At 35.6% G+C, this 27,539-nt stretch overlaps 1 protein-coding gene across 1 annotated transcript in view; it reads right to left on the reverse strand.

The window, feature by feature from the left end:
* Window positions 1-27,539, reverse strand: part of LOC148942102 (Na(+)/citrate cotransporter-like) — a 160,089-nt gene that overhangs the window by 84,815 nt on the left and 47,735 nt on the right. Inside the window, exons 6-8 of the mRNA XM_089103718.1 lie at window positions 22,314-22,454; window positions 21,150-21,272; window positions 17,218-17,412 (exon numbers count right to left, since the gene is read on the reverse strand). Of these exons, the coding sequence (XP_088959844.1) occupies window positions 17,218-17,412; window positions 21,150-21,272; window positions 22,314-22,454 (459 nt within the window). The remainder of the gene's footprint in view (window positions 1-17,217; window positions 17,413-21,149; window positions 21,273-22,313; window positions 22,455-27,539) is intronic.

Below are 27,539 nucleotides of genomic sequence, written 5' to 3' on the forward strand. Positions count from 1 at the left end.
TCACCAAAACATTTAGATGCAGAGTTATTATGATTTACGGAAACTCTTGTTATTAACATAACGATACTTTTAAGCAGCAATGCTGAAAATAATTTGTGATTCTTTCATTAACTTGTTAAATTAGTTTTAACTCGCTTTTAGTTTTCACTTACGAATAGGACCCAGAGGGGGTAAGATCCAGAAGGAGGATTTTAAGTATCCGGTTAAGAAATGTCGGCTATGGAGAGTTCAATGCTACTCTGTTTATGCTTCCAAGCCTATCCACTCTGGAAATGACAGAAAAGTCCCATTTTAGAAAACTAATGGACATTAAAAGGACTTCATGTACACTATTAACATAATTTATGAAATTTAGTGTTATTATTGTAGTAATTTTTCTGCCACAATGCTGGAGAGAATTTTAAGTATCCTTTAACTCATCAACTCTGTTAACTCGTTTTCACTTTTTACCCCAATAAGGGAACTAGGTAGTATAGCATTCAAGGGACGGGGAGGATTTTAAGCATCCGGCTAAGGATTTTGGGCTATGGAGATTTTGATGGTACACTGTTTAAATTTCTTTGCCTATCCACACCGGAAATGAAACAAAAAAATCTGGTCTTTAGTGCCATATCACTAACCTTAAGATTGCGTTGCAAAGAGAAATTTAAACTAAGAATAAATATGTAAAAATTAGCTTTCAAATGAGCTTTTAGACAGCTTTCTACGATGTTTCGGTTCTCTGCAACTACTGGAGAAATAAAAAGAGAGATTTAAACAAGAGGGGGAGTCATAAACTTCCAGTTAAGCATTTCCGACTATGAAGATTACAATGGTACTTATGATTACAGTAGAGTAGGAACTACCATTTTGAGGACTTTACGTTCCTTCCGGTTTTTCTGTTAGGTAAACAGGTCATTACACCGTTGCCAAGAGGAACGAGTATAACGTGATGGGTTATTAGGATTTGAATAAAAGGAAGTTTTATTTACAATTCATATTAGTAAGAGAACTGAATTCAAAGATAATAGTTTTTTTATTTGCAAGTATATTAGTGGAGAAAAAAAAATGAGTGGTGCATTTACATTATTGGAGATTAATGATGGAACCGACAGCAGCAGCAGCAATGATATACGAGTACCTAATGTGGCTGTGGAAATAACCGTTGGTTGTAGACTATGTCTTGAATGGGACATTATGTATGCTAGATACGTGATATCATTAAGAAAATTTAAGCAGGAGTAGCAGCTGTGTTTTGCTGGAAAAGTGAATATTCTCCATATAAATAAACTTCGATTAGCATTAGATGTCCTTTCGAAATATATTGATGAGAACAAAATGCATCAGTGAATATTATTATTGTAATTATGTTCAATAAAACTGTTTCTAAATCAATGGTATTTTTTCTTTCTATAGTAGACTAGCGTATATTTTCTAGAGTAGAAAAAAGAAATTCTGGTTAGTCTGAAGTTGAGCGTGATAGAGTTAGGACTAAAAAAAAAAAAATTGTTATATTGGACAAAGATCTAATATTTAGGAATATATTTCTTATGGAAAAACGTTTATTTATATACGACGGTTTTCTAGAGTTGTCTATTCAAAGGCAGATATTTTATCGAGGAATGCTTGTCAATATAATGAAAACTGATTCTCCATCATTAGACTATTGTATGAAGCTTCTACATCGTGATCCAAATGCATTTACACAATTTATTGATATATTGATCACGAAACGACAAAATGATATTGTGGATATGCTTTTAAACATTAGTTTCTAGAAATATAGGACTTTTTTTAATAAGAAAGATGGTGCTCAATGATAATTTACTCCTCTCTATCTCTCCCAGACAATTTTTTTGTTGATATCTCAGTTTTATTGTGATAGTGAGAGTGTCGACATAGGACAAAATGTTCCATACATATCCGTTATGTATGTACTCACTGGGCAGCTGGTCATCATGTGAGAATTGCACAATGATTTAGGTGTATAATGAAAAGTGTAGATTATGCAACCCGTGTAAATTGCATAGAGAATATGCTGTACAAATTAAAGGTTGTAATTCCTGTCTTGAAGAGGTGTGTGACTCATCCTAGAGGTCACCTATGCTCCAATTGTCATTATGATAAATGTAATCAGTGGGAGAGTACATATCCCGGTATGATTGGAAAGAATCCTAACCGTGATTTTAGTTTACTGGTACGAGATTGGTATCGTCGTGGTTTTAGATTGTTCTGGGAGGAGGAACCGGGTCAACGATTCAACTGTTGGAACAACAAAAGAATATGGTTTCTACGTCATCGTTGGGAAGACACTGAGTGTTATGATTATAAGCCCACTGATTTTTATTTGGCTGTGACGGAATGTGATTCGACACTTGAGGACACTGTTTGTGAAATTGCTTCAAATAGGCAAATTGAAAGATGTGAATTCTATAGAATGAATGAGAATAGTATCACTGACTATACAAAGAGATATGACAAGAGTGAAGTCACACTCTACTGTAGAAAATGTGACCCTGACATTGCAGTACATCAGGATCAGTACACTGTGAATTCAGATAATCTACCTGCACTAGTTGTTGTCGACAAATACCTAGTAGTAGTGGATGAAATCTAAAGAGTAGAAAACTCGTTTTATCATGTATATAAAATTTTTGTGTGAATAAACAATTTCACATACATCTTTAGAACATTTTATTATCAGGGCACTAAAATCAATATTAAATACACTTGTAAGTATATTCTCCACTAGAAAATCGTTCAATTGAGGTAAGTCAACGTAGATGTTAAGAAACTGCTTGTAGGTGTAGCCACGACATCTGAACATGAAAAAGAGTAGTGCATGAAAGCCACATGTCTTAGTCGTTAAATCCTGTACTCTTCGTTGATTTTGAATAATGGTTTTCCCCCTGCTTTCAATAAAGTTGCTGATGTATGGAGCATAGAATTTATACGATAGGCCAAAAAGATAAAAAAGTTCCATGTTGCGCTCTGTATGGACGATATATAGCCTCTTGTTAGTTGTTATATTCAACGGTATTTTATCCACTCGCGTTGATCCGTCGTCCGCATTTGGAATTTTGTCAATGACTTCCGAGGGCACGCACCAGGAGCTGTTTCGAGACTTGTAAGAATTCAGAATAAGTGAATTGAGTATATGATTTATTCTAATGGTCCTAGGTCTAGTAGAACAGAGCCGTCGGGCGTGATTTCCCAATAGGTTTCAAATTGACTCAGTGATATTAGCGTGATACTCTCAGTCAGAGCATTAGCAAATGTACACTCTAAACGTACATTCCCAGTTCGTACTATGGTCATATCTTGCGTGACTGACAAGTCCAAAACAATAACCCCATGATTTTTTGAAAAAATTGAATCGGATATTCCATTGTCAAATAGTTGAGAGTCATAATCTAGGGATTTCATGGTCCACTCGTAGAGAGTTCTATAGGATTGTTTGTCAACTGATAGAGTGTACAGTGGACTACCATTCAGTTTGCACACGAGGCTAGATAGATCGAAAAAATTAAAATCGTGGGGGGATTCAGTCCAGGATCCAACGGCACTGCCACTCTTCACAAAGGCCAATGCTAATTTTGATGGGATTTCTCCATTGATAAATGATGAATCGCTATAGCTACGAGAGCCGGTGGCAATGTGACGTTGATTGGTGATTGTATGGGGGACAAGAAGTTTAATGTTGTTACCATTGGCTCTTAGCTTTTCCACTGCCAATGCAACAGATCTCATAACTTGTTTTTTTCGGACGTGGAGAATTGCCGATGTGATAATGACATTTGCATCGGGTGCTGGAGGAAGTGTTTTTCTCAAAATGAAATTCGATGGGGCCATCTGTAACTTTATGTCAATCTTGACATTGGGGGCTAGCCATTGGGATATATTGAATATCTCATGATTTAATTTTCCAACTAGATGATACTCCTGGGTGACTGCAGTAGTCAACTTACCGTCAGTATCAACACCTGTTCGATATTCATAGCCTAATGACTGTCCTCTCAACTCCTTGTAAGCCTTTGGCGTCATCATCATAAATTGTATGTAGCTTGCATAGTTGGATAAATTATTGCTAGTGCTCACCAATGTTCCATTAATAAATACATTAATTTGCTTGAATATGTTGTGTAGAATACAGTTTTCAAAGGAGAGACTATCACCAGCATTTAGAGTTGTATTATCTGACTTTTTCTTCACCACAACATTTAAATCAATAAATGTTGACGACAAATCAATGAAATACCCTTCATTGGAAAATATTTGAAAGTGTATTTTCTCCGTAAGGGGCTGTTGGGGATGAAATTGTTTATAGTAGCTACACTTGACACTGACATCAACATTTCCAGCATTGATTAGATTCAATGAGAAACTGATTGATGGATATGATTCGCTGTGGGGGAGATAAGTCATCCTAAGAGAAGAAACCCTTCTTTTACCTAACTATCTTTTTCTTCTTCTGCTGCTTATTGGTCTTCGTTGTTTTATTTCTCACAGTCCTTGTTGATGTCCTTTGCTTCCTGTCCGGGTAGAGACTGATGAGTGAATGATGCGAATCCATCCTTTTCAATCCCTCCCCATTTTGTCTAGATTTTAATTGTTCACCATCAGCTCTTGCTGAAGATCTTTTATTTTCCTTAACACTCTCCTTGAAATTCTTGCCCGACCCCCAGTCCTGTAGTGTGGAGGCAGCAAAATTTGATGCAGCAGGTACAAGATATTTTCTGGCAAGGGGTAGTGCAGAACGAAATAGCCTAGCAAACCAGCTACCAAGACCGTAGCCAGACATTGTAGTACGCCCCTTGTAGTAGTCCAATCCATTGCCTATTTGACGTGGACTCAGCACCGAGATAACAGTCAATATCGGGACAGACAAATGGAATTCTTCTATTGTTCATTTTAGGTTATTGTGCCGTCGTCGCTGACAATGGGTCGAAAATGACATATAATCACAGCTAAACCTTTTGTTATTACTAAACGATCACCCAATTCACTTCTTAGTGTTAACTGACAGAGTTGCAAATGTGAAGTGTACAAGAACATACTGGAGACCGTTTATACTATAGTGATGAACAAGTTCATGAGATAAATTTTTTGTTCACGAACAAGTGGGAGGGGGACATTTGATTTACTAACTCTTGACGTTTATACAAAGGATACATAAAAAAATATAAAAGAGTCCGAGGCGAAACCAGGTGGATAATGAGCAAAAATAACTTGACCCATCCCCTAAACGTTGCCAGCATTTTTCCCATGGATCAAATTCTGTATGAAGCCGAGAACATCTCTCAAGTTGTCATTGAGAATAATTGTTTCAGTTTCAACAGGTGAGCTAATGTAAATCCTATCATGTTCCAATGAATAATTAAAATGGAATGTACCATTCCGACGATATGAGATTTTTCTATTGATTGTACGACACAAATCCCCCATGTTATCATATTCAATATATTTCAATCCGACATGTGAATAGTCACGAGATTTAAGTGCTTCAACCGATTCATAGTCGGCATAGCCCAACCCATTCATAGTCCAATCGAATGGTATAACTTTTATATCATACAAACGATCCTTTCTCAGGATGTCATAGGTATTTTTGAGAGTACAGTCGACAAGAGCCACTTCATATGCACCGTCAAATATGATGGCAGGGGAGAGTTTTGTCCAAAAATCACTTGTATTCAAGTCATTGTAGAGAGCATCGGAAACGTTGGACATGAATGTTACATAGAAATCATGGGGCATTGTCAATATCTTCAACATCGATCCAAGAATCAAAATCAGAGTTGTATCCTAGCCACCGAACAAGTAACTGTTTCTTACCCCCGCGAGTATGTGTCTTTTATATCTTTTCAATTTGATAGATTTCACTAGCATTTTTAACTTTTTGCAATTCATAGTCATAAAAGCCGCCGAGAATCTCCTCATCTTTGGTATCACGTAGGCGATAAGTTATGGGTTTAGTGTCTAGGATTTTTGCCACTTTAAAAAGTTTGCACCCCCGAGGAATACAGTTTTGCTAAAAAAGTTTGGGCAGAGGGAGGGTGTAAAAATGGATTTGACTACTGCAAGCTGTATTTGTCGAGTGGTGTGTTAACCCTGTTAGACATTATGTGTAAAAATACGGATAAAATCTATGAAGAATTTAATCTTGATTTGGGTTATTATTATTCTTCGCATCATCTAGTGATGGATCTTATCCTGAAAATTAGTGAGGGAAAAATTGTGCTAATTACTGAAATAGATCAGAACCTGTTAATCGAGAGGTCAATGAGGGGGGGTTTTGTTTTTCACGGGGACCGTATCTTGGAAACCGATCCAACAGGAGAGAAGACGGGGACAAAATCGAATGCAGTTTTTCTCGATATGAATTCTCTCTACCCCTCGGCCATGTCCCATTATGCACTACCTTGCGGCAAATATAAATGGCTCAATGACCCTCAATCTCCCCATTTCCCCAATATTAACAGTGTTGAGGAGAATGTGCCGGATGGATGGTTTTTTGAAATTGATGGAACGATACCAGTCGAGCTTCACGATTCAGTAAAGGATTTTGTTTTCCCATGTATCAATAGACCTGTGACTAAGGACTTTTGAGTCCTCGCAATAGGCGTTTAGTCGAGGTGGACGGATTGCATTGGTCACCTTCAAAACAAAAACTTATTGCTGACCTTCTGCGAAAAAAAACATAGTTGTACATCATGTAGCGTTAAAATGGATGTGCAACAATGTTTTCAACGTCACAAAGGTTCACCGAGCACTCGAGTCTATTCAAAATCCCTATCTAAAAACATTTGTTGAAACTTTTGTCGGCAAACGTTCTGCAGCACAGACGAAAGCCGAAAAAGAAATTTATAAACTCATTTTGAAATCGGCTTTCGGCAAAATGTGTGAGAGTGTTCATAATAGGAATCCTTGTGACGTCGTGACCGATCCTGAACACTGTGCTTGAATTATTGCCGATCCAAATTACACTTCCTTCACAATCATTGGCCCAGACATGGTACTATTGAATAGGAAAAAAAGACACATTATCCTGAATAAAAATATTGCTGCAGGCAATGCTATCCTGGAGATTTCAAAAAAGCTCATGTTGGAATTCTATGCCACTGTGGTTTTGGTACAGTGTCTTGAAAAGAAGAAATTAGAGGTCTGCTATATGAACACTGGTTCTCCACTGTTAAAAATAATATCATCGACTAGAATTTATGATTTGGTGCACTGTGACCGCATCATCTCACTAATGGACAAACCCCATGTATATAGTGGTTTTTACCCTGAAATAGTAAAACATCGGGCGCCCAATCAGCTTTTATTTTTTCAATCAGAAACGGGTAGCGACTTTATTTCCCGTGGTATGTTTGTGGGTCCGAAGGTGTACTTTATACAGACATACGGCGAAGAAATCAAGAAACGTTGCAAAGGAGCACCCACGCGCTATGTGGACAAAAATTTCGACATGAACATTTATAGGAATTGTATTGTTCAAGATACAATTCCACGAGCCAAACTGTTGGCAATTCGTTCATTGAACTACAGGAACTATACTGTAAATGTAGAAAAAATAGCCATTAGTACTATTTCCGACAAGGTCTATGTTTGTCAAGATGGTGTGACCACCCTCCCCCTTGGACACTATTTTACTTCAGACCGGATCGAATGTATTGCCCACAGGGAAAGTCTCGGTTTAAATAAAGTCCTGTAAATAATTTCGTAAAAAAAACTTTTTTTGGGGGGAGGGGGGCTCGCGGCCTTTGGGGGGGGGGGGGCTCGCGGCCCGGGGGGGCCGCCGCCAGCGCGGGGGGCGCACCGTCACCAAAGTTATCTTTTTTTTTTGGACTTAGAGCAGATTTTTTTTTTCAAGTGCCATCTCTCTCTAATTTAATGTTTTTTTTTCTCTATAAACAAAAAAAAAAAATTTTTTCTATCTGTGCACCCATGTAAATGTTGTTGTATTTTTTTTTTTTATAAATAAATTTTAAAAAGTGTATTTTTTCAAGTGCTCTCTCTAATTTAATGTTTTTTTCTCTCTATAAATAAACAAAAAAAGTGTTTTTTCTCTCTGTGCACCCATGTAAATGTTGTTGTATTTTTTATTATGAATAAATTTAAAAAAAGTGTATTTTTTTTTTCAATGTATTGTTAAATTTTTATGTGCATATAATAAAAGAAAAAATATGATTCTTTATTCGTCTTTGTCTTTGTCTTTGTCTTCTTGAAGAACAGAGTAGTGGTAGTAGGGAAAAATTATTTAGTCATTAGACAATTGGGGTCTACAGTTAGTTGTCCAGGTGAACTGTTGAAAGGAACATGTATCAATTTAAAACACCGTTCAGATCGTTTCTGTGTGGGCCCTCAATGTCGGACAAAACAACACTCTTAACTAAAATAATTAAAAATTGTGATAAAATGTTTGCGGAAAAGCCGAAAAAAATCTACTATTGCTATAGTATTTGGCAGGAGTCATACAATAAAATAAAAACAAGTGCCGTCACCACCCTGGGATCGATGCAGATACATTTCATACAGGGAATTGATGTTTTCAACATTATCGAACCAGACTCTTGGCTGATCATTTACGATCTGGCTGAATCTATTGAATAATGGTCCCAGCAAATGCTGCAATTGTTCACTGTTCGCTCTCATCATGAACATATTTCCGTTATTCTAGCTCTACACAATCTCTTTCATAAGATCAAATGTATGCGAACACTTGCTTTGAACTGTACCTACTATATCATCTACAGAATTGTTCGTGATTCTAGCTCGCTAATAACCCTCAATAAACAAATCTATCCAGGTGCCCCTAAATTTCTGCTCTCAGCATACAATCAGGCAACTAATAAACCCCACGGCTATATCCTATTGGATCTTAATCAAAATACATCCGAGGATATGCGTGTAGTCACAGATATTTTTGACAATGAAATTACAATATATCTCCCGGTGAACACTAAAAAGACCTAGTAGTCGCAATCATGACACTGAAGAAACTACATGAAAATAGGCAGTCGTTTTCAGTTCTAAGCACTTCAAAACCTCTGATTAGGAAAGTAATGCTCAAACATGGTATTGACAATGATTACATTAATCTAATATCTGAACTTTGTTTAAATTTGACCGAGGGTAATGTTCAACTGCCAGAAGTATTTAAGCAACAGGTAAAGCAACATCGTTCCATTGTACGTACATGGGCCTCTAAAAAGCAAGGAAACAATTTTAAAAGGAAACGACTTCTTCAGGCGGGCGGTAGCTTTTTCACACTTTTACTGCCAATAATTGCAGGACTTGTAAACAGTTTTCTCTAGATGGCAAAACCCTATAAATTGACTCCAATAGAACTCGCTCTCTCACCCGTCGAACACTTTGAGGACAATCTGAGTAAATTCCTCGACAATGAAACCATTGATGATGATAAAAAACTGATTTTACTTCAAGATGCACTTCGCCGAGTGGACAAACACTATCGATCAAAGCCCACTGCTGCTGCTGCTGATCCAAAAAAAGAATCATCTTCTCAAAAATCTGCTGCTGCTGCTGTAAAAAAATTAAACACGTTGTATTTGTATTAATTTTTTTTTAAATTGTTAATAAAAAGCCAAAACAATATGGTGGAAAACATAACACGACTCCTAATCTATATATTGGACATCGATCAAATTCAAGTTGAGAGCAATGGGGAAAGGATCATAATTCAGGGCAAGAGCTATAATCTACTTGATTTAATGTATGACATGGTTACAAATCGTAAAGGACTATTATCATTTGACACTCGTCTATACAACTTTCTAAATACAATAAACTTCCCCAAAAGTCTTATTGGCAATAGACAAATTCTAAAAAATCTAAATGAACGTGCATCATCATCATCATCAACATTAAAATATGAACTTGAAGAAGAAGATTTTAAATGAATTTTGGGAAATACTAGCATACCAGAGGTAGCTAGACCGAAGGGAAGACGTATCAAGTCAACGTCACCACCACCAGCAGCCAGTTTACAAAAGGGTAGCGAACATCACACAATGTGTTTACGTTCAGAATAGCTGAAGTTCTGAAAGGTGCTTATGAAAATATTGGCGAGGCGGGGAGTTTAAGTTCCCCCACAACTCTCTCCAAAGTCACGAGTGTTCGCACTAAAAGTGTACAGGACTAACTACAAAATGAACCAAGTTACACCCTGCATATAAATCATATCCTTCGTTCCAATCAATATCGAAAAACTAAAGCCTTTTAAACATTGCATATAATGCAAGCAGATCTCTTGACTCTAGATGAGCTTCAAAGACGTCACAATATACCATACAAGTACACTCTACTTGCAATCAGTGTTTTTAGTCGCTATGCATATGCAATTCCATTGCGATCAAAGAGAGGTGTTGAAGTTGCTCAGGTCATTGAAAGTATTCTCGAAAAGGATTCATATAAAAAAATTCAAACGGATCGTGGTAGTGAATTTGTTAATCCTCATGTTGCAAAAGTACTAGACAAATATAGTACACTGCTCTATCATATTCACAGTCCAATAAAGGCTGCATTGTTCGAAAGATTGATAAGAACTATTCGAATTTTAATTTCAAGATATTGTACATTGAAAAATACGCCGGCTTTTATTCATGATCTAGATAAAATCATGTTGATTTATAATCAACGACCTCATTGATCATTGTCCAACTCTACACCAACAGATGTTTATCATTGGGATCATAAAACAATCGACACGTTTCTTAAACAATATTCCAATTAATCAAAGGTCAAGAAGAAGAAGAAAAATAAATTCAATGTTGGCGATATTGTTCGAATTAATAGAACAACAAATTTTTTTGAAAAGGGGACTTACTTTTGTCCACAGAACTTTTTAAAGTGGCAAAAATCGTACAAACTAAACCCATAACTTATTGCCTGCGTGATACCAAAGATGAAGAGATTCTCGGTGGCTTTTATGACTATGAATTGCAAAAATTTAAAAATGTTTGTGAAATCTATCAAATTGAAAAGATATTAAAAACGCGTACTTGCATGGGTAAGAAACAGCTAATTGTTCGGTGGCTAGGATACAACTCTGATTTTAATTCTTGGATCGGTGTTGAAGATATTGACAATGCCCCAAGATTTCTATGTAACTTTCATGTCCAACGTTTGCGATCCTATCTACAACGACTTGAATATGACAAGTGATTTTTAGACAAAACTCTCCCCTGTCTTCGAATTTGACGGTGCATATGAAGTGGCTCTTGTCGATTGTATTCTCAAAAATACCTATGAGATCCTGAGAAAGGATCGTGAGTATAAAATAAAAGTTATACCGTTAAATTGGACTATGAACAGGTTGGGCTATGCCGACTATGAATGGGTTGAAGCACTTAAATCTCGTGACTATCCACATGTCGGATTGAAATATATTGAATATGATAACATGGGGGATTTGTGTCGTACAATCAATAAAAAAATCTCATATCGTCGGAATGGTACATTCCAGTTTAATTATTCGTTGAAACATTATAGTATTTACATTAGCTCACCGGTTGAAACTTAAACAATTATTCTAAATGACAACCTGACAGATATTCTCGGCTTCAAGCAGAGTACGATCCATGGGAACAATGCTGGCACCGTTTACGGTATGGATAAATTTACTTTTGCTGATTATCCACCTGGTTTTGCCTCGGACTCTTGCATATTTCTCTATGCATCCTTTGTGGAAACATCGAGAGTCGGTAATTCAAATGTCCCCCTCCTACGTGCTCTTGAACGAAAAAAAACTCATGAACTTGTTCATCATTATAATATAAAGCATCTTCAGTAAGTTCATTTAAACACTTCATATTTGGAAATCTGTCAGTTAACAATAAGAAGTGAATTGGACGATCCTCTATCAATAGCAAAAGGCTTAGCTGTGATTATATGTCATTTTCGACCCATTGTCAGCGACGACGGTACAATAACCTAAAATGAACAATAGAAGAATTCCATTTGTCTGTCCCGATATTGACTGTTATTTCGGTGCTTTGAGTCCACGTCAAATAGGCAATGGATTGGACTACTACAAGGGGCGTACTACAATGTCTGGCTACGGTCTTGGTAGCTGGTTTGCTAGGCTATTTTGTTCTGCACTACCCCTTGCCAGAAAACATTTTGTACCTGCTGCATCAAATTTCGCTGCCTCAACACTACAGGACTGGGGGTCGGGCAAGAATCTCAAGGAGAGTGTTAAGGAAAATATTAGATCTTCAGCAAGAGCTGTTGGTGAGCAACTAAATTCTCGACAAAATGGGGGCGAGTTAAAAAGGATGAGTTCATGTCATTCACCCAACAGTCTATAACAAGTTAGTAAGCAAAGAACATCAACAAAGACTTTGAGAAACAAAACAAAAAGGACCAATAAGCAGCAGCAGACGAAGAAAAAAAAAAGATTGTTCGGTAACATAAGGAATTCTTCTCTTAAGATGTCTTATCTCCCCCACAAGGAATCATATCCATCAATCAGTTCCTCATTGAATCTGTTCAATGCTGAAAATGTTGATATCAGTGTCAAGTATTGCTACTATAAACAATTTTATCCTCAACAACCCCTCTCGGAAAATATACACTTTCAGATATTTTCCAATGAAGACTATTTAATTGATTTGTCATCAACATTAATTTATTTAAATGCCACGACGAAAAAAAAGTAAGACAATGCGACTCCAAATGCCGGTAATGGTGTCTTCTGTTAAAAATGCATTCTAAACAGTCTAATCCAGAAAATTAATGTATTTATTAATGGAACATTGGTGAGCCCTAGCAATAATTTATCCAACTATGCAAGCTACATACAATCTATGATGATGACACCAAAGGCATACAAGGAGTTGAGAGGACAATCATTAGGCTATGAATATCGAACAGGTGTTGATACTGACGGTGGGTTGACTACTGCAGTCACCCAGGAGTATCATCTAGTTGGAAAATTAAATCATGAGATATTCAATATATCCCAATGGCTACCCCCAATGTCAAGATTGACATAAAGTTACAGATGGCCCCATCGAATTTCATTTTGAGAAACACACTTCCTGCAGCACCCGATGAGATTGTCATTATCACATCGGCAAGTCTCCACGTCTGAAAACAACAAGTTATGAGCTCTGTTGCATTGGCAGTGGAGAAGCTAAGAGCCAATGGTAACAAAATTAAACTTCTTGTCCCCCATACAATCACCAATCAACGACATATTGCGACCAGCTCTCGTAGCTATAGCGATTCATCATTTATCAATGGAGAAATCCCATCAAAATGGGCTTTGGCCTTTGTGAAGATTGGGAGTGCCGTTGGATCTTGGACTGAATCCCCCCACGATTTTAATTTTTTCGATCTATCTAGCCTCGTATGCAAAGTGAATGGTATTCCATTGTACACTCTATCGTTTGACAAAAAATCCTATAGAATTCTATACGAGTTGACCATGCAATCCCTAGATCATGACTCTCAACTATTTGAAAATGGAATAACCAATTCAATGTTTTCAAAAAATCATGGGGTTATTGCTTTGGATTTGTCAGGCATGCAAGATATGACCATAGTACGAACAGGGAATGTACGTTTAGAGTGTACATTTGCCAATGCTCTGACTGAGAGTATCACGCTAATATCACTGAGTCAATTTGAAACCTATTGGGAAATCACGCCCGACGGCTCTGTTCTACTAGACCTAGCACCATGAAAACAAACCAAATAATCAACGTATTTAGTATGGATTCATACATGTCCCAGTACAAGTCCTATTGCATACCCTCCGACTTCATTGAAAAAATTCCAAGTGTTAACAATACCCTAATCAGTGTTAATAGCAGTCCATTGACTTTGAAGACCGGTCATTGGCTATGCATCTTTCAAACAGCGAAGAATATTGAATTTTTTGACCCTCTTGGCCTATCGTATAAATTCTGCGCGCCATACATCAGCAACTTTCATGAACGCAGTGGGAAGACCATTATTCGAAATCAACGAAGATTACAGGATTTAACGACTAAGACTTTTTGCTTTCATGCACTACTCTTTCTCATGTTCAGATGTCGTGGCTATACCTACAAGCAGTTTGTCGACATCTACGTTGACTTACCTCAATTGAACGAATTTCTAGTGGAGAATATACTTACATGTGTATTTAATATTGATTTTTGTGCCCTAAAAATTAAATGTTCTAAATATTTTTGTGAAATTGTTTATTCACACATTTTTATATACATGATAAAACGAGTTTTCTACTCTTTAGATTTCATCCACTACTAGGTATTTGTCGACAACAACTAGTGCAGGTAGATTATCTGAATTCACAGTGTACTGATCCTGATGTAGTGCAATGTCAGGGTCACATTTTCTACAGTAGAGTGTGACTTCACTCTTGTCATATCTCTTTGTATAGTAAATGATACTATTCTCATTCATTCTATAGAATTCAAATGTTTCAATTGGCCTATTTGAAGAAATTTCACAAACAGTGTAATCAAGTGTCGAATCACATTCCGTCACAGCCAAACAAAAATAATTGGGATTATAATCATAACACTCAGTGTCTTCACAACGATGACATAGAAACCATATTCTCTTGTTGTTCCAACAGTTGAATAGTTGACCCGGTTCCTCCTCCCAGAACAATCTAAAACCACGACGATACCAATCTCGTAGCAATAAACTAAAATCACGGTCAGGATTCTTTCCAATCATACCGGGATATATACTCTCCCACTCATTACATTTATCATAATGACAATGGGAGCTTAGGTGACCTATAAGATGAGAGTCACACACCTCTTCAAGACAGTAAGTACAATCTTTTATTTGTATAGCATACACTATATGTACTTTACACAGGTTGTATAATCCACACTTTTCATCATACTCATCAATCATTGTGCACTTCTCACATGATGACCAGCTGCCCAGTGAGTACATACATAACGGACATGTATGGAACATTTTGTCATGTGTTGACACTCTCACTACCACAATGAAACTGAGCTAGCAACAAAAAAATTGTCTGAGAGAGAGAGAGGAGTAAATCATCCTTGAGCACCATCTTTCTTATGAAAAAAGAGTCCTAAATTTCTAAAAAATAATGTTTAAAAGTATATCCACAATATCATTTTGTCGTGTCGTGATCAATATATCAATAAATTGTGTAAATGCATTTGGACCACGATGTAGAAGCTTCATACAATAGTCTAATGATGGAGAATCAGTTTTCATTATATCGACAAGCATTCCTCGAGAAAATATCTTCCTTTGAATAGACAACTCTAGAAAATCGTCGTCTAGAATTAAACGTTCTTCCATAAGAACTATATTCCTCATGATTCGATCTTTCTCGAATCTATCCATTTTTTTTTTAGTCCTAGTTTTCTCACGATCCACTTCAGACTAACCAGAATTTCTTTTTTCTACTATAGAAAATATACGCTTGTCTACTAAATAAAGAAAAAAAAACCATTGATCTATAAACAGTTTTATTGAACATAATTACAATAATAATATTCACTGATGCATTTTGTTCTCATCAATATATTTCGATAGGACATCTAATGCTGATCGAAGTTTATATATATGGAGAATATTTACTTTTCCAGCAAAACACAGCTGCTCCTCCTGCTTAAATTTGCTTAATGATATCACGTATCTAGCATACATAGTTTCCCATTCAAGACATAGTGTACAGCCAGCAGTTATTTCCACAGCCACATTGGGTACTACTATATCATTGCTGCTGCTGCTGTTGTTTCCGTTATTAATCTCCAATAATGTAAATGTCCCATTAATTTTTTTTCTCCACTAATATCTCTTCAGATAAACTATTAACTTTGAATCAAATTAACTTAATAATATTAATTGTAACGTTAACTATTTCTTTTATTCAAATTCTAATCATCAATCAAGTTATACTCATTCCTCTTGACAAAGGTGTAATGACCTGTTTACCTACCAGAAAAACCGGAAGGAACGTAAAGTCCTCAAAATGGTAGTTCCTACTCTACTGATTACGGAGATTATTCTTCCTTGTCTTTCAGCTCCATAAATCATTCCAAAAAGTGTCATTTTTTATAGCAAATGGTGCTTTACGAGGATGTTATAAAGAAGCAATAATTTTCTAAAAGCACATACACACAATATAGAGCTTTGAAATGAGCCATTAATCATCTCTTAGAGTTATTTCCCCAGTACTTGCACACGCTTCGGATAAAAATTGATTCTTTTAGGGGGAAAATGACAGAAAACGCCACGGCGTGATTTCTTTTGCTAATTAAACAGGGAACTAGATATTACGATTTCATTTCATATGAGCTGTCTCCAACGGTCTATAATTGAGCTTTGGACTGGATGTTTGTTTGCATGCGACTCCAGAGGACTTGTAACAATTCTAACACTTGGCCAACCTGCTTGAGACTCTAGGTGAGCGTGCCTCTCCAAATGCTAACACACAAGTAGTTGTCCAATAAAAGAGTCTTAGCTAATCCTACCGTTCAATCGGGCCGTTTACCAAAACACTTTGAAAGCTATAGGTTCCGCCATTCGCCTGCGACTCCAGGGGACTTGTCGGTCATGTGTCAATCCTAAAAGACGGTAGTGTGCCTGAGACTCTAACCCGCCAAGCTTATTAGACTTAGGTCACTTGTTCACCTGTGAGTCCAACCAAATTCAGTCTCCCGTTATGCATATAAGTCCAGTGGGCATTGTGCGTCAAGAGTCAACCTAAAAATCTCGATCATTCCTTAGTCTATGACTAATTACCCTAGTTTTGACCTAGGATGGATGGATAAATGAAAGACTATTTATCAACAAATGAAAATTACATCATTTTTATACAATCCTGGAAAAGGTTCAAGCCAGCTTTGCCTCTCGCTCAGACTCTCTGTATTGGCTTTATCTCAATTTGCCATGGCTTGGTGGCAACTTGATTTTAATTCAAACTTCTTTCCGATTGAATGAATTCCCTTCTAATTTCCTAAGACACACAATTGATAGGAAGTCGTTGGAGGGAAAAATACATTGAAAACGCATGGCTTTTCACAGCGCTAACGCTAGTGCAGGCCTCCGATATTCCATCAAACAAGTTTCTTGTAAGACTAAAGTAAGAAATAGATTGAAATAAAACTAATTAATTAGATTGCAGAGTCCCAAGAGGAAACAATCGGGTACACCTTTGAAGGTCAAAAGATAGAATATTCTGTTCTAATTCAAAATAAAACTTACATTCCGGCGTCTTCCCAAGGAGAACCCCAACCAGGAATGAACTGAGGGTCTCTGAAGAACCACAGTGCTACCAGACCAATGAACAGGAATAATACCATAACTTGTTCAAGTGTTACTGATCCTAGTTCTTCATACTTGTTCCTTATAGTGGCGGAAGCCCTCGCCTTAGTTTCCTCAGTATTGGTGTTTTTGTCACTATTAACAAAGGTAAAGTCATAAGCATGCATAAAGAAAATAATTTTTCGGCAAATAAATAAATTCATAAGAAATAAAGGAACTAATCAAAACAGAAAATGAACTAAAAACGAATAAAGTTATAAATGTTGATTTAGTATACAAAAAGAATGAAACCAGACTTGCGTTGCCTAGAAAACACAAATCAGCTTATTTATAAGAAAGTTGTAAAATTCTTGACATTAATTTATTTGCACTTTACTGAAAAATTAATTTATTATTCTAAATTATTATTATTTGTCATTAATTTATTTCTCAGTTTAATATACATATCCTGATATTTATTCCTTAAAATCTTAATTAATTTTTGATTTCTTAAAGTTACAAAACTGAAGCATTTAAAAAAATATTTTTCAGTAAAGTAAAAATTATATTCTGGCTTTTAGAAAGCATAGGGGTTTTGAATTCTGCTCATATTAGTTTCTGCTCGTTTTCAGTTTGACTGTTATTTATTTTAAGATCTGTTGGTTTTAGGTTTCATTTATTTATTGATACTGGTTTGTGGTAGTTGTATGCTTGGTAGATTATTTGATTCTATTTTTGTTCATTTTTGGTTTAATAGAGTTCTTTACCTTTTTTGAAAAAATTATTTTTTGGAAAATATTCTTTTAATTAATATCTGTTCGTTTTATATTGGCATAGTCTTTTTCTCGGAAAAAGAAAATAATAGTTTGAATCTTTTCATTTTTTTTTTTAAAGAATTTATAGTTTGGCCTGCTATTTTTATGCTGGAGAAACTTTTTCAGTAATTTTTAACAACATAAGATCTTTTGAAAATCATGACATAAACAGTAGTGTTTATTTTGGTCCTTGTTTAATCCTCTAGTTGACCTGATAAATAAAAGTTAAAATTCTCAAAAAATTATATTTATGCTCTTTAACAGCATGGATACAATTACACTCTTTTGATTTAGCAAAAATTTTAAGAGCAGAAGTAGTAAAAGAAGTAGCCCCGGTTGAACTTAAGACCTTCAGTCGTTCTTGTTATATTGCTGAGATATTTTATTGTCAACCAGCATACAAACAGTGTGTTTTGATTTCATTTTAAAGCAACATTTACTGTTTAACCATAATGGGCAAATATCATAGCTACATACCAAATTACCGCCCAAAACCTTGAAATATGATATTTAGACCATTTTGAATAGAATGGCTATCTCAAAATTTTTATTAGATACATTTCGGCACAATACAACGTGTGTGTGGAGGGGGAGGGGGTTTAGCTGCCCACTGATCACTTTGACGCTTAAAAAGAGCACTAGATCGTCTGATTACCAATCCAGTGAGCTCCCTACAAAGTTTATATGACCAACCTTTCTACAAAAACCTTATATGCCTCCAGGGCATAACTTACAAATCTTGCCCTGAGGGCTGGAGGGGTTTGTTATCTTCAAAGACATAATTTCCAGACCTTTCAAATACGTTGAACAGAACGGCTATCTGAAAATTCTGATTTGAAGTGTTCGGGGAAATGACGGGCATGGGGGTTCATTAGCCTCTCATCACTTTCAACTAATAAAAAGGCACTAGTCTTCTCAATTTGTATTCGAATGAGTCTCTTTCGAAGTTTCTACGACATCAAATGGCCAATTTCTATTAGAGCCCTTTTTGAAGCGTGTACGACAGAACTTTCTGTAAAAACCTTATATGCCCCAAGGACATAAATTACTAGCCTTGTCTTGAAGGCTATGGGGGGGAGGGGGGGGGTTTGTCATCCTCAAAGACATAGTTTCCAGACCTATCGACTACGTTGAACAAAATGGCCATATCAAAATGTTGATAGGAAATGTTTGGGGAAATGATGAGCTTGGAAGGGGGGGGGGTTGATTCTCACTCCAATTACTTTCGACTATTAAAAAGGGCAATAGCCCTCTCAATTTCCAATCGAATGAACCCTTTTTGAAGTTTTACGACAACGCTTTCTATAAGAACCTTATATGCTCAAAGAGCATAATTTACATTATATGCTCACAAAATGGCTATATCAAAATGTTTATCGGAAGTGTTTTGGGAAATGAGGGGCGTGGGGGCATTCGTCCTTTGATCGATTTTGACTATTAATAAGGGCAGCCTCCAAGACCAATTTTCCAGAACTTTCAACTATGTTGAACAAAATGGCTATCTCAAATTTTTTTTCGGATGTGTTTGGGGAAATGGTGGGCGTGAGCGGGGAGTTAGTTGCCACCCCATGACTTGCGACTATTAAAATGCACTAGCCCTTTCAATTTCGAATCGAATGAACCCTTTTTGAAGTTTCTATGACAACACTTTCTATAAAAACCTTACATGCCCCGGGGCGTAACTTACAACCCTTTCCCTGAGGGCTTTGGGGGGAATGTCATCTTCAAAGACATAATTTTTGGACCAATCAACTACGTTGAACAGATTACATATCTCAAAATTTTGATTGGACGTGTTTGGGGAAATTGTGGGCGTGAGAGGGGGGCTAGTTACCCTCCAATCACTTTACAGAAATGATGGGTGTGTGAGGGTTATTAGCCCTCTGGTCACTTTCGACTAATAAAAGCCACTAGGCCTCTTACTTTACAATCGAATGAGCCTCTCTCGATGTTTCTACGACAATATATGGCCAGCTTCTATCAGAGCCCTTTTTGGAGCTTCTACGATAGAACTTTCTAAATTTACCCTCCAATCACTTTCGACTACTAAAATGGCACTAGTCCTTTCAATTTCCGATTGAACGAGCCCTTTTTGAAGTTTCTATGACATTATATTCTATAAAAAAAAACTTAAATACCCCTAGGGCATAACTTACAACCCTTGCTCTGAGGTCTGTGGGGGGGGGGTCATCCTCAAAGACTCAATTTTCAGAACTGTCAACTACCTTGAACAAAATGGCTGTCTCAAAATTTGGATTTGATGTGTTTGGTGAAATGATGGGCGTGAAAGGCGGAATAATTGCCCTCTAATCACTTTAGACTATTAAAAAGGGTACTAGCCCTTTGAATTCCCCATAGAATGAGCCCTTTTTGAAGTATCTAAGACAATGCTTTCTATAAAAACCTTATATGCCTCCAGGGCATAACTTGTAACCCTTGCTCTGAGGGGTGTGGGGGGTTGTCATGCTTAAAGACCTAATTTCCTGAACTTAAAACTACGTTGAACAAAATGGTTATCTCAAAATTTTGATTTTATGCGCTTGGGGAAATGGTGGGCGTAAGAGGGGGGTTAGTTACCTTCAAATCACTTTCTACTATTAAAAATGGTACTAGCCCTTTCAATGGGCAATTGAATGAGCCCTTTTTGAAGTTGTCACGACAACACTTTTTATCAAAACCTTACATGTCCCCAGGGCATAACTTACAACCCTTGCCATGAGGGCCGTGGGGGGTGTCATCCTTAAAGCACTTTCGGGTTATATTTTTTTCTGAATTCTGTTAGCATGATCATGCTACCAGAAACGTCGATCGTCTAGTTCATGAAATTTGACACTCAACGAGGTCAGGTTTCGCTATTAAAAACAACGCTGTTTCAGCATTGATTGTTTTCTATTCAAAAAATTATAAATCAGTCTTTTTTATTCTAATTTTATATGAAAAGGTGTACAGCAGATACAGCCACTTACAAGAAGCATGTATTTTATGTAGCTCTTTAGTTTTTTACATAATGTAGTGGTATTATTTTTCTTTTGTTGAAAAAAAAAAAAATGTCTGTTTTAAACGCAAATAAATTCTTACGATTTGAACCCAAGATACATAAGCTGCAGCCACAACCATGCCACAATTATGTTTATGATACAGCTTGGAACGTTGAAAGCCATCCAAGATGCAAAATTGATTACGTCTTGTTGTGGGTATAGCCTGTATAATAAAAAAAATATAAGAATTGCAAGCGACAAATAGTGTACCAGGAAAGACTATGCAAGAAAAATATTAAATAAGTTGAATTAAGAGTAAATTTAGGATTAAATGTTACAAATTCAGAAATTAAATCTTACTTCTAAAAATGTATGATTTTGATAATACTTTACAGACTGAAATCATTGTAAACTAGTTTTATTTTATTTTATATATATATATATATATATATATATATATATATATATATATATATATATATATATATATATATATATATATATATATATATATATATATATATATATATTTTTTTTTATATATATATATATATATATATATATATATATATATATATATATATATATATATATATATATATATATATATATATATATATATATATATATATATATATATATATATATATATATATATATATATATATATATGTATATATTTTTTTTTATGAATCCAAAGACTTGACAAGCTCGCAATTATGTCATGTATCTGTGAAATTTAGTACTTTAGGGTTTTATGAGAGAAAAAAAAGGAGGGAATTAGAACATAAGATTATACTTATCTCGGTTTACAATTTTGTTGCTAAATTCCTTAGATAAATTTTATGGGAGTATTAAAATAGCATAACAGTTCAGGCTCATTCGAACCATTGGTGCCATAATATATGTAAACCCCATTTAGAAAGTATATAAAAAGGACATCATTTTGTAATTTGTTTTTTTCCCAAACAGCATAATATCTATTACCGAAAGGTTATCGGTAGCTCTGAGAGAGCAAAATTTGCTTGAACTGTCAAAAAAGAAAAAAGACACAGGATATTGGCTAAATTAACCCCCCAAGAATAGTTGTGTCAAAAAATCAGCAAGGTGGGCCAGAATTTGACATCTTATTCATCTTAGCTATATATGCCTGAGCCCTAAATTATTTTTTTGATATTTAAAAAAGGTATAGAGAAACATACTAAATTAATATAGCTTTTTGAACAACACAATCATGATTTTTGGCTTTAAAATAGTAACTTACGATTTGAGAATGCCCTTAAACGCAAGATTTGGACCTGTGCCAGTAATCGTCCCAGTACCTCCAATATTGGCAGCATAAGCCACTGATAACAGCATTGCCTTCCTTATTTCTTTGTACGTTGGGTTGTATGTCTGAAAAACCCTAAAAATCCAAAAAATGCTTGAAGTAAGCCAAAGACTACAAATATCTAAAGAAGTGAGATATTATAAGAAAGTCCCTGTGTAGAAAAACCTGGACTAGTTTAACTAAATATTAATTAAAAGTGCCAGGAAATTTCCTATTTATTTTTTGCAGCTAACTATTATGTCAATAATTATTATTTGTTGCTGTATAATCTTGTCTTGTAAGTATACAAGCAATTTTTTTCAGGGTAATACATGACCCAAATTGGTATACCTATTCTGTCTCATACTGTGAGGACAACAGTCTTGCATATTCGTTAGCAAAACATGCTTCTTTAATTAATTTTAGTTAAATAAGTCGGTTCTTTCTCTGTCTCTGTCTCTTTCTCTCTCAGACAGACGCATGGAAATAACACTATATGATTAGTGTACAGCTATATTGACCTGCTGTATGGTTACTGTCTTAGAATTGTGTTTGGTGCAAAGTGCGCAGCCAAGGATTTCTCCTATTGGGACAAGAGTGTGACATTTACTATTTTTTATATTTCACTACTTTTACGCTCGTCTTAAGGACTTTTCCGAAGAGTAATGAGTTTCCTTGGATCAACTGCCCACTCTTGGCGGCCCATGTAGCTAAACCCGTGTCTACTGCTGATAAATAAAAACAAAACAAGTTTTCTTAACGGAAAGTAAGGAGCGACATTAAAACTTAAAGCGAACAGAAACTATTCCGTATATGAAAGGGGATGTCTCCTCCTCAATACCTCGCTCTTTACGCTAAAGTTTTTTTATTGTTTTAAAAAATATAGTTGTGGGACAGATACTAACTTTAGCGTAAAGAACGAGGCATTGAGGGGGGGACAGTCCCTTTCATAGAGGGAGTAATTTCTGTTTGTTTCAAGTTTTAATGTCGCTCCTTACTTTCAGTAACAAAAAACTTGTTTTTTTATTTAAGTTTTGAACGTTTTTAAATTAAGGTAGCTTTAATTTTGGCTAACCGAGCATGAATAATTAAAATGAAATTCACATATTAGTTTTCTTTTTTTTGGCTAAATGACTTTCTCGAAATTTTGTTCTGACATAACTTACGGATTAACATACGTAACGAATTTCTATATTCGTATGTTTTATTAAGTATATTAGGGAGTTTGCCCCTTAGTCGATACCTTGCTCTTTACGCTAAAGTTCGAATTTTTTTCGAATCACAAACCCCTGAATCACAAAGGCCGGTTAATTAGAATAGATAGCTCTTTTTTGAAAGTACTAAAATAAACTTTAGCGAAAAGAACGGGGTATTGGCTAGGGGGAGAACCTGCTCATTTACGTAATAATTTCTATTTTTTTAACTTTTAATGTTGCTCTTTACTTTCAGTTGAAAAAATTAGTTTTTTTTTATTTAATTTCTGATCGTTTTTTAAATAATGCTTGCAAATACGACGCCACCTTCATAGAAATGTCCCTTCCCTCAAGGAAACGTCCTCCATGGAAGGATCCTCCCCCGTAACCCCCTCCTCTGACCCCCACCCCATCAGGAAAAAATCCCTCCTGAAATGTCTTTACACTTCCCATTAATATACCAATACTATATGTAAACAATGGGCAAAGTTCATAACATCCAGCCCTTCCCCCGGGAACTGTGGGGGATTAAGTCATCCTCAAAGACATATTTATTAGATTTTCGACTATGCTGAACAAAATGGCTATCTCAAAATTTTGATTGGGTGACTCTGGGGAAAAAAATGAGCGTGAGAGGGGGCCAAGTTGCCCTCCAATTTTTTGGTTCATTTAAAAAATGCACTATAACTTCTAATTTCAGTTCAAATTAGCCCTCACACGATTTTATAGGACTAATGGTTCTATACGACAACCCCTTGGAAAAAAAAAAAAAAAAAAAAAAAAAACGCAACCGTGATCTTTCTTCTGACAAAAAAAAATACAAAATTCCACAGTTTTGCTGATAGGGGCTTGAACCCTGTACAGTAGGGTTCTCTGATACGCCGAAGCTAATGGTGTGATTTTCATTAAGGTTCTATAATTTTTAAGGGGTGTTCCCCCTTTTTTTGAAAATAAGGCAAATTTTCTCAGGCTTTTAACTTTTGATAAGTAGAACTAAACTTGATGAAACGTATATATTTGAAATCAGCATTAAAACTTGATTCTTTTGATGTATCTATTGGTATAAAAATTCTGCTTTTTAGAGTTTCGGTTACTATTGAGCCGGGTCGCTCCTTACTTACAGTTCGTTACCACGAACTGTTTGATTAAATAAGAAAACAAGCTTTTTCAATTGAAAGTAAGGAGTGACATTAAAATTTAAAACGAACAGAAGTTATTCCATATATGAAATGGGCTGTCCCCTCCTCAACGCCTCGCTCTTTACGCTATGTTTTTTATTGTTTTAAAAAATAGATTTGTGAGAAAGAGTCTAACTCTAGCATGAGGAGTGGGATGATGAGGAGGGGACAGCCCCTTTAATATGCGGAATAATTTCTGTTCGTTTTAAGTTTTAATGTCACTCCTTACTTTCAGTTTGAAAAAAACTTGTTTTTTTATTTAATTTCTGAACGTTTTTGAATTAATGTACGTTTTGATTTTGTCTCACCGTAGATGAATAATTAAAATAAAATATGCATTTCAATTTTGCTTTTATTTGGTTAAATGGCTTTCTCGAAAGCTGTTTAATTTTACTTTCGAACGTTTTTATTAGTAATAAATATACGTAACTGACAAATTAACTTACGTAACAAACTTGTATATTCATATATTTTTAATACGTATATTAGGAGGTTCGCCCCCTAGTCAATACCTCGCTCTTTACGCTAAACTTCGAATTTTTTTCCAATTCTTTAAAAAATAACCCATAATCACAAAATCCAATAAATAGCTCTTATGAAAGTACTAAAAAATCTTTGGCTTAAAGAGCGAGGTATTGACTAGGGGGCGAACCCAATCATATGCGTAAAAATTTCCGTTCGTTTTAAGTTTTGATGTTGCTCTTTACTTTCAGTTGAAAAAATTGTTTTTTTTTAAATTTAATTTTCTGATCTGTTTTTAGACAATGCTGGGAAATCTGGCGCCCCCTTCATAGCAATGTTCCTCCCCCCGTGAAAACTTCTTCCATGGAAATGAACTCCCACATAAACCCACCCCCCCCCCACTACCAGAAAAAATCCCCACTGAAAACGTCTGTATACTTCCCAATAACCAATACTATACTTAATCATTCGATAAAGTTCATAACTTTCAGCCCTCCCCCTGGGGACTTTTGGGGATTAATTCATCCTAAAAGACATGGTTATTATATTTTCGAACATGCTGAACAAAATGGTTATCTCAAAATTTTGATCGGGTGACTTTAGGAAAAATATTAACGTTGGAGGGGACCTAGTTTCCCTCCATTTTTTGGTCACTTAAAAATAGCACTTGAACTTTTAATATCCGTCTGAATGACCCCTCCCACGATGTTCTAGGACCACTGGGTTGATACGATCGCCCCTGGAAAAAACAACAAAAAAACACGCATCCGTACTCTTTCTTCTGGCAAAAAATACAAAATTCCACAGTTTTGCTGATAGGGGCTTGAACCCTGTACAGTAGGGTTCTCTGATACGCCGAAGCTAATGGTGTGATTTTCATTAAGGTTCTATAATTTTTAAGGGGTGTTCCCCCTTTTTTTGAAAATAATGAAAATTTTCTCAGGCTTTTAACTTTTGGTAAGTAGAACTAAACTTGATGAAACTTGTATATTTGAAATCAGCATTAAAACTTGATTCTTTTGATGTATCTATTGGTATAAAAATTCTGCTTTTTAGAGTTTCGGTTACTATTGAGCCGGGTCGCTCCTTACTTACAGTTCGTTACCACGAACTGTTTGATAACAGCTTTGCCTTCCTTATTTCTTTGTACGTTAGTTTGTTTGTCTGAAAACACTGAAAATCCAAAAAAGTGCTTGAAGTAAGCCAAAGACTACAAATATTTAAAGAAGGTGAGATATTTAAAGGAAGACCCTGTTTAGAAAAACCTGGACTAGTTTGATTGAAAATCAATTAAAAGTGCCAGGAAATTTCCTATTTATTTTTTCCAGCTAACTATTATGTCAATAATTATCATTTATTGCTGTATAATCTTGTCTTGTAAGTATAAAACCATTTTTTTTTTCAGGTAATACATGACCCAAACTACATGTTCTATCTCATACTGCGAGGACAACAGTCTTGCATATTCGTTTGTAAAAGATACTTTTTTCTAAATTAAGTTTAATTGATTAAGTCGGTTCTTTCTCTGCCTCTGTCTCTTTCTCTCTCAAACAGACGCATAGAAATAACACTATCTGATTAAAGTACAACAATATTGACCTGCTGTATGGTTACTGTCTTAGAAATGTGTTTGGTGCAAAGTGCGCAGCCAAGGATTTCCCCTATTGGGATGAGAGTGTAGCATTTACTTTTTTCTATATTTAACTGTATACTACGAATAATTATATCTGAACAAAGAGTTTAGTCGAATTACAAGTTTAATTCCATGGGCATGCAGACAACTATAAACTTCAAAACCGCTATTTTACCATATCAGAACGTCAAACTACAAAACCAAAAGACTTTTAGCACTTATTTCACTAAGGGTATTTCTTTCCAGAAAAGTTGGTTTTTATGAAGTTCTTAGCTCGTAAATTACAAACCTGAGGCTTATATTGCAATTTACAAATCATATTTAAAGGACTTTCAGTATAGATTCTACAAATGATGGTAGATTCCATCAAAGTCCGTGTTTAAAAGTTTTTACATAGACACACAGATCATTCATTAACTCAGTAATACAAAAAGCCAAAAAACAACAGAGAATTTTTCAGCCAGCCCGTAATTCTCAGCATTGCCCATTTACGGGTCCTGAGAAAAAAAAAAAATCAAATCAAAAACTGTAAGTAATTACAAATAAAAAGATCCAACATTTTCCGAAAAGAGGGGAACTGTCTTCTTTATCGCTTTGTCAAAAAATTGAAAGCTGACCATGAAAATACAACTTTTAAGGATTCAGTAGCCCCTTACCCTCGCAAAAATGTCCATTGACCTTTTCCTATTAGTTGGTTTGAAACTTGGGGGGACAC

Source organism: Artemia sp. Qi Xiang Cuo, chromosome 17 (assembly GCF_049724085.1).
Source record: "Artemia sp. Qi Xiang Cuo chromosome 17, ASM4972408v1, whole genome shotgun sequence".
NCBI lineage: Eukaryota > Metazoa > Arthropoda > Branchiopoda > Anostraca > Artemiidae > Artemia > Artemia sp. Qi Xiang Cuo.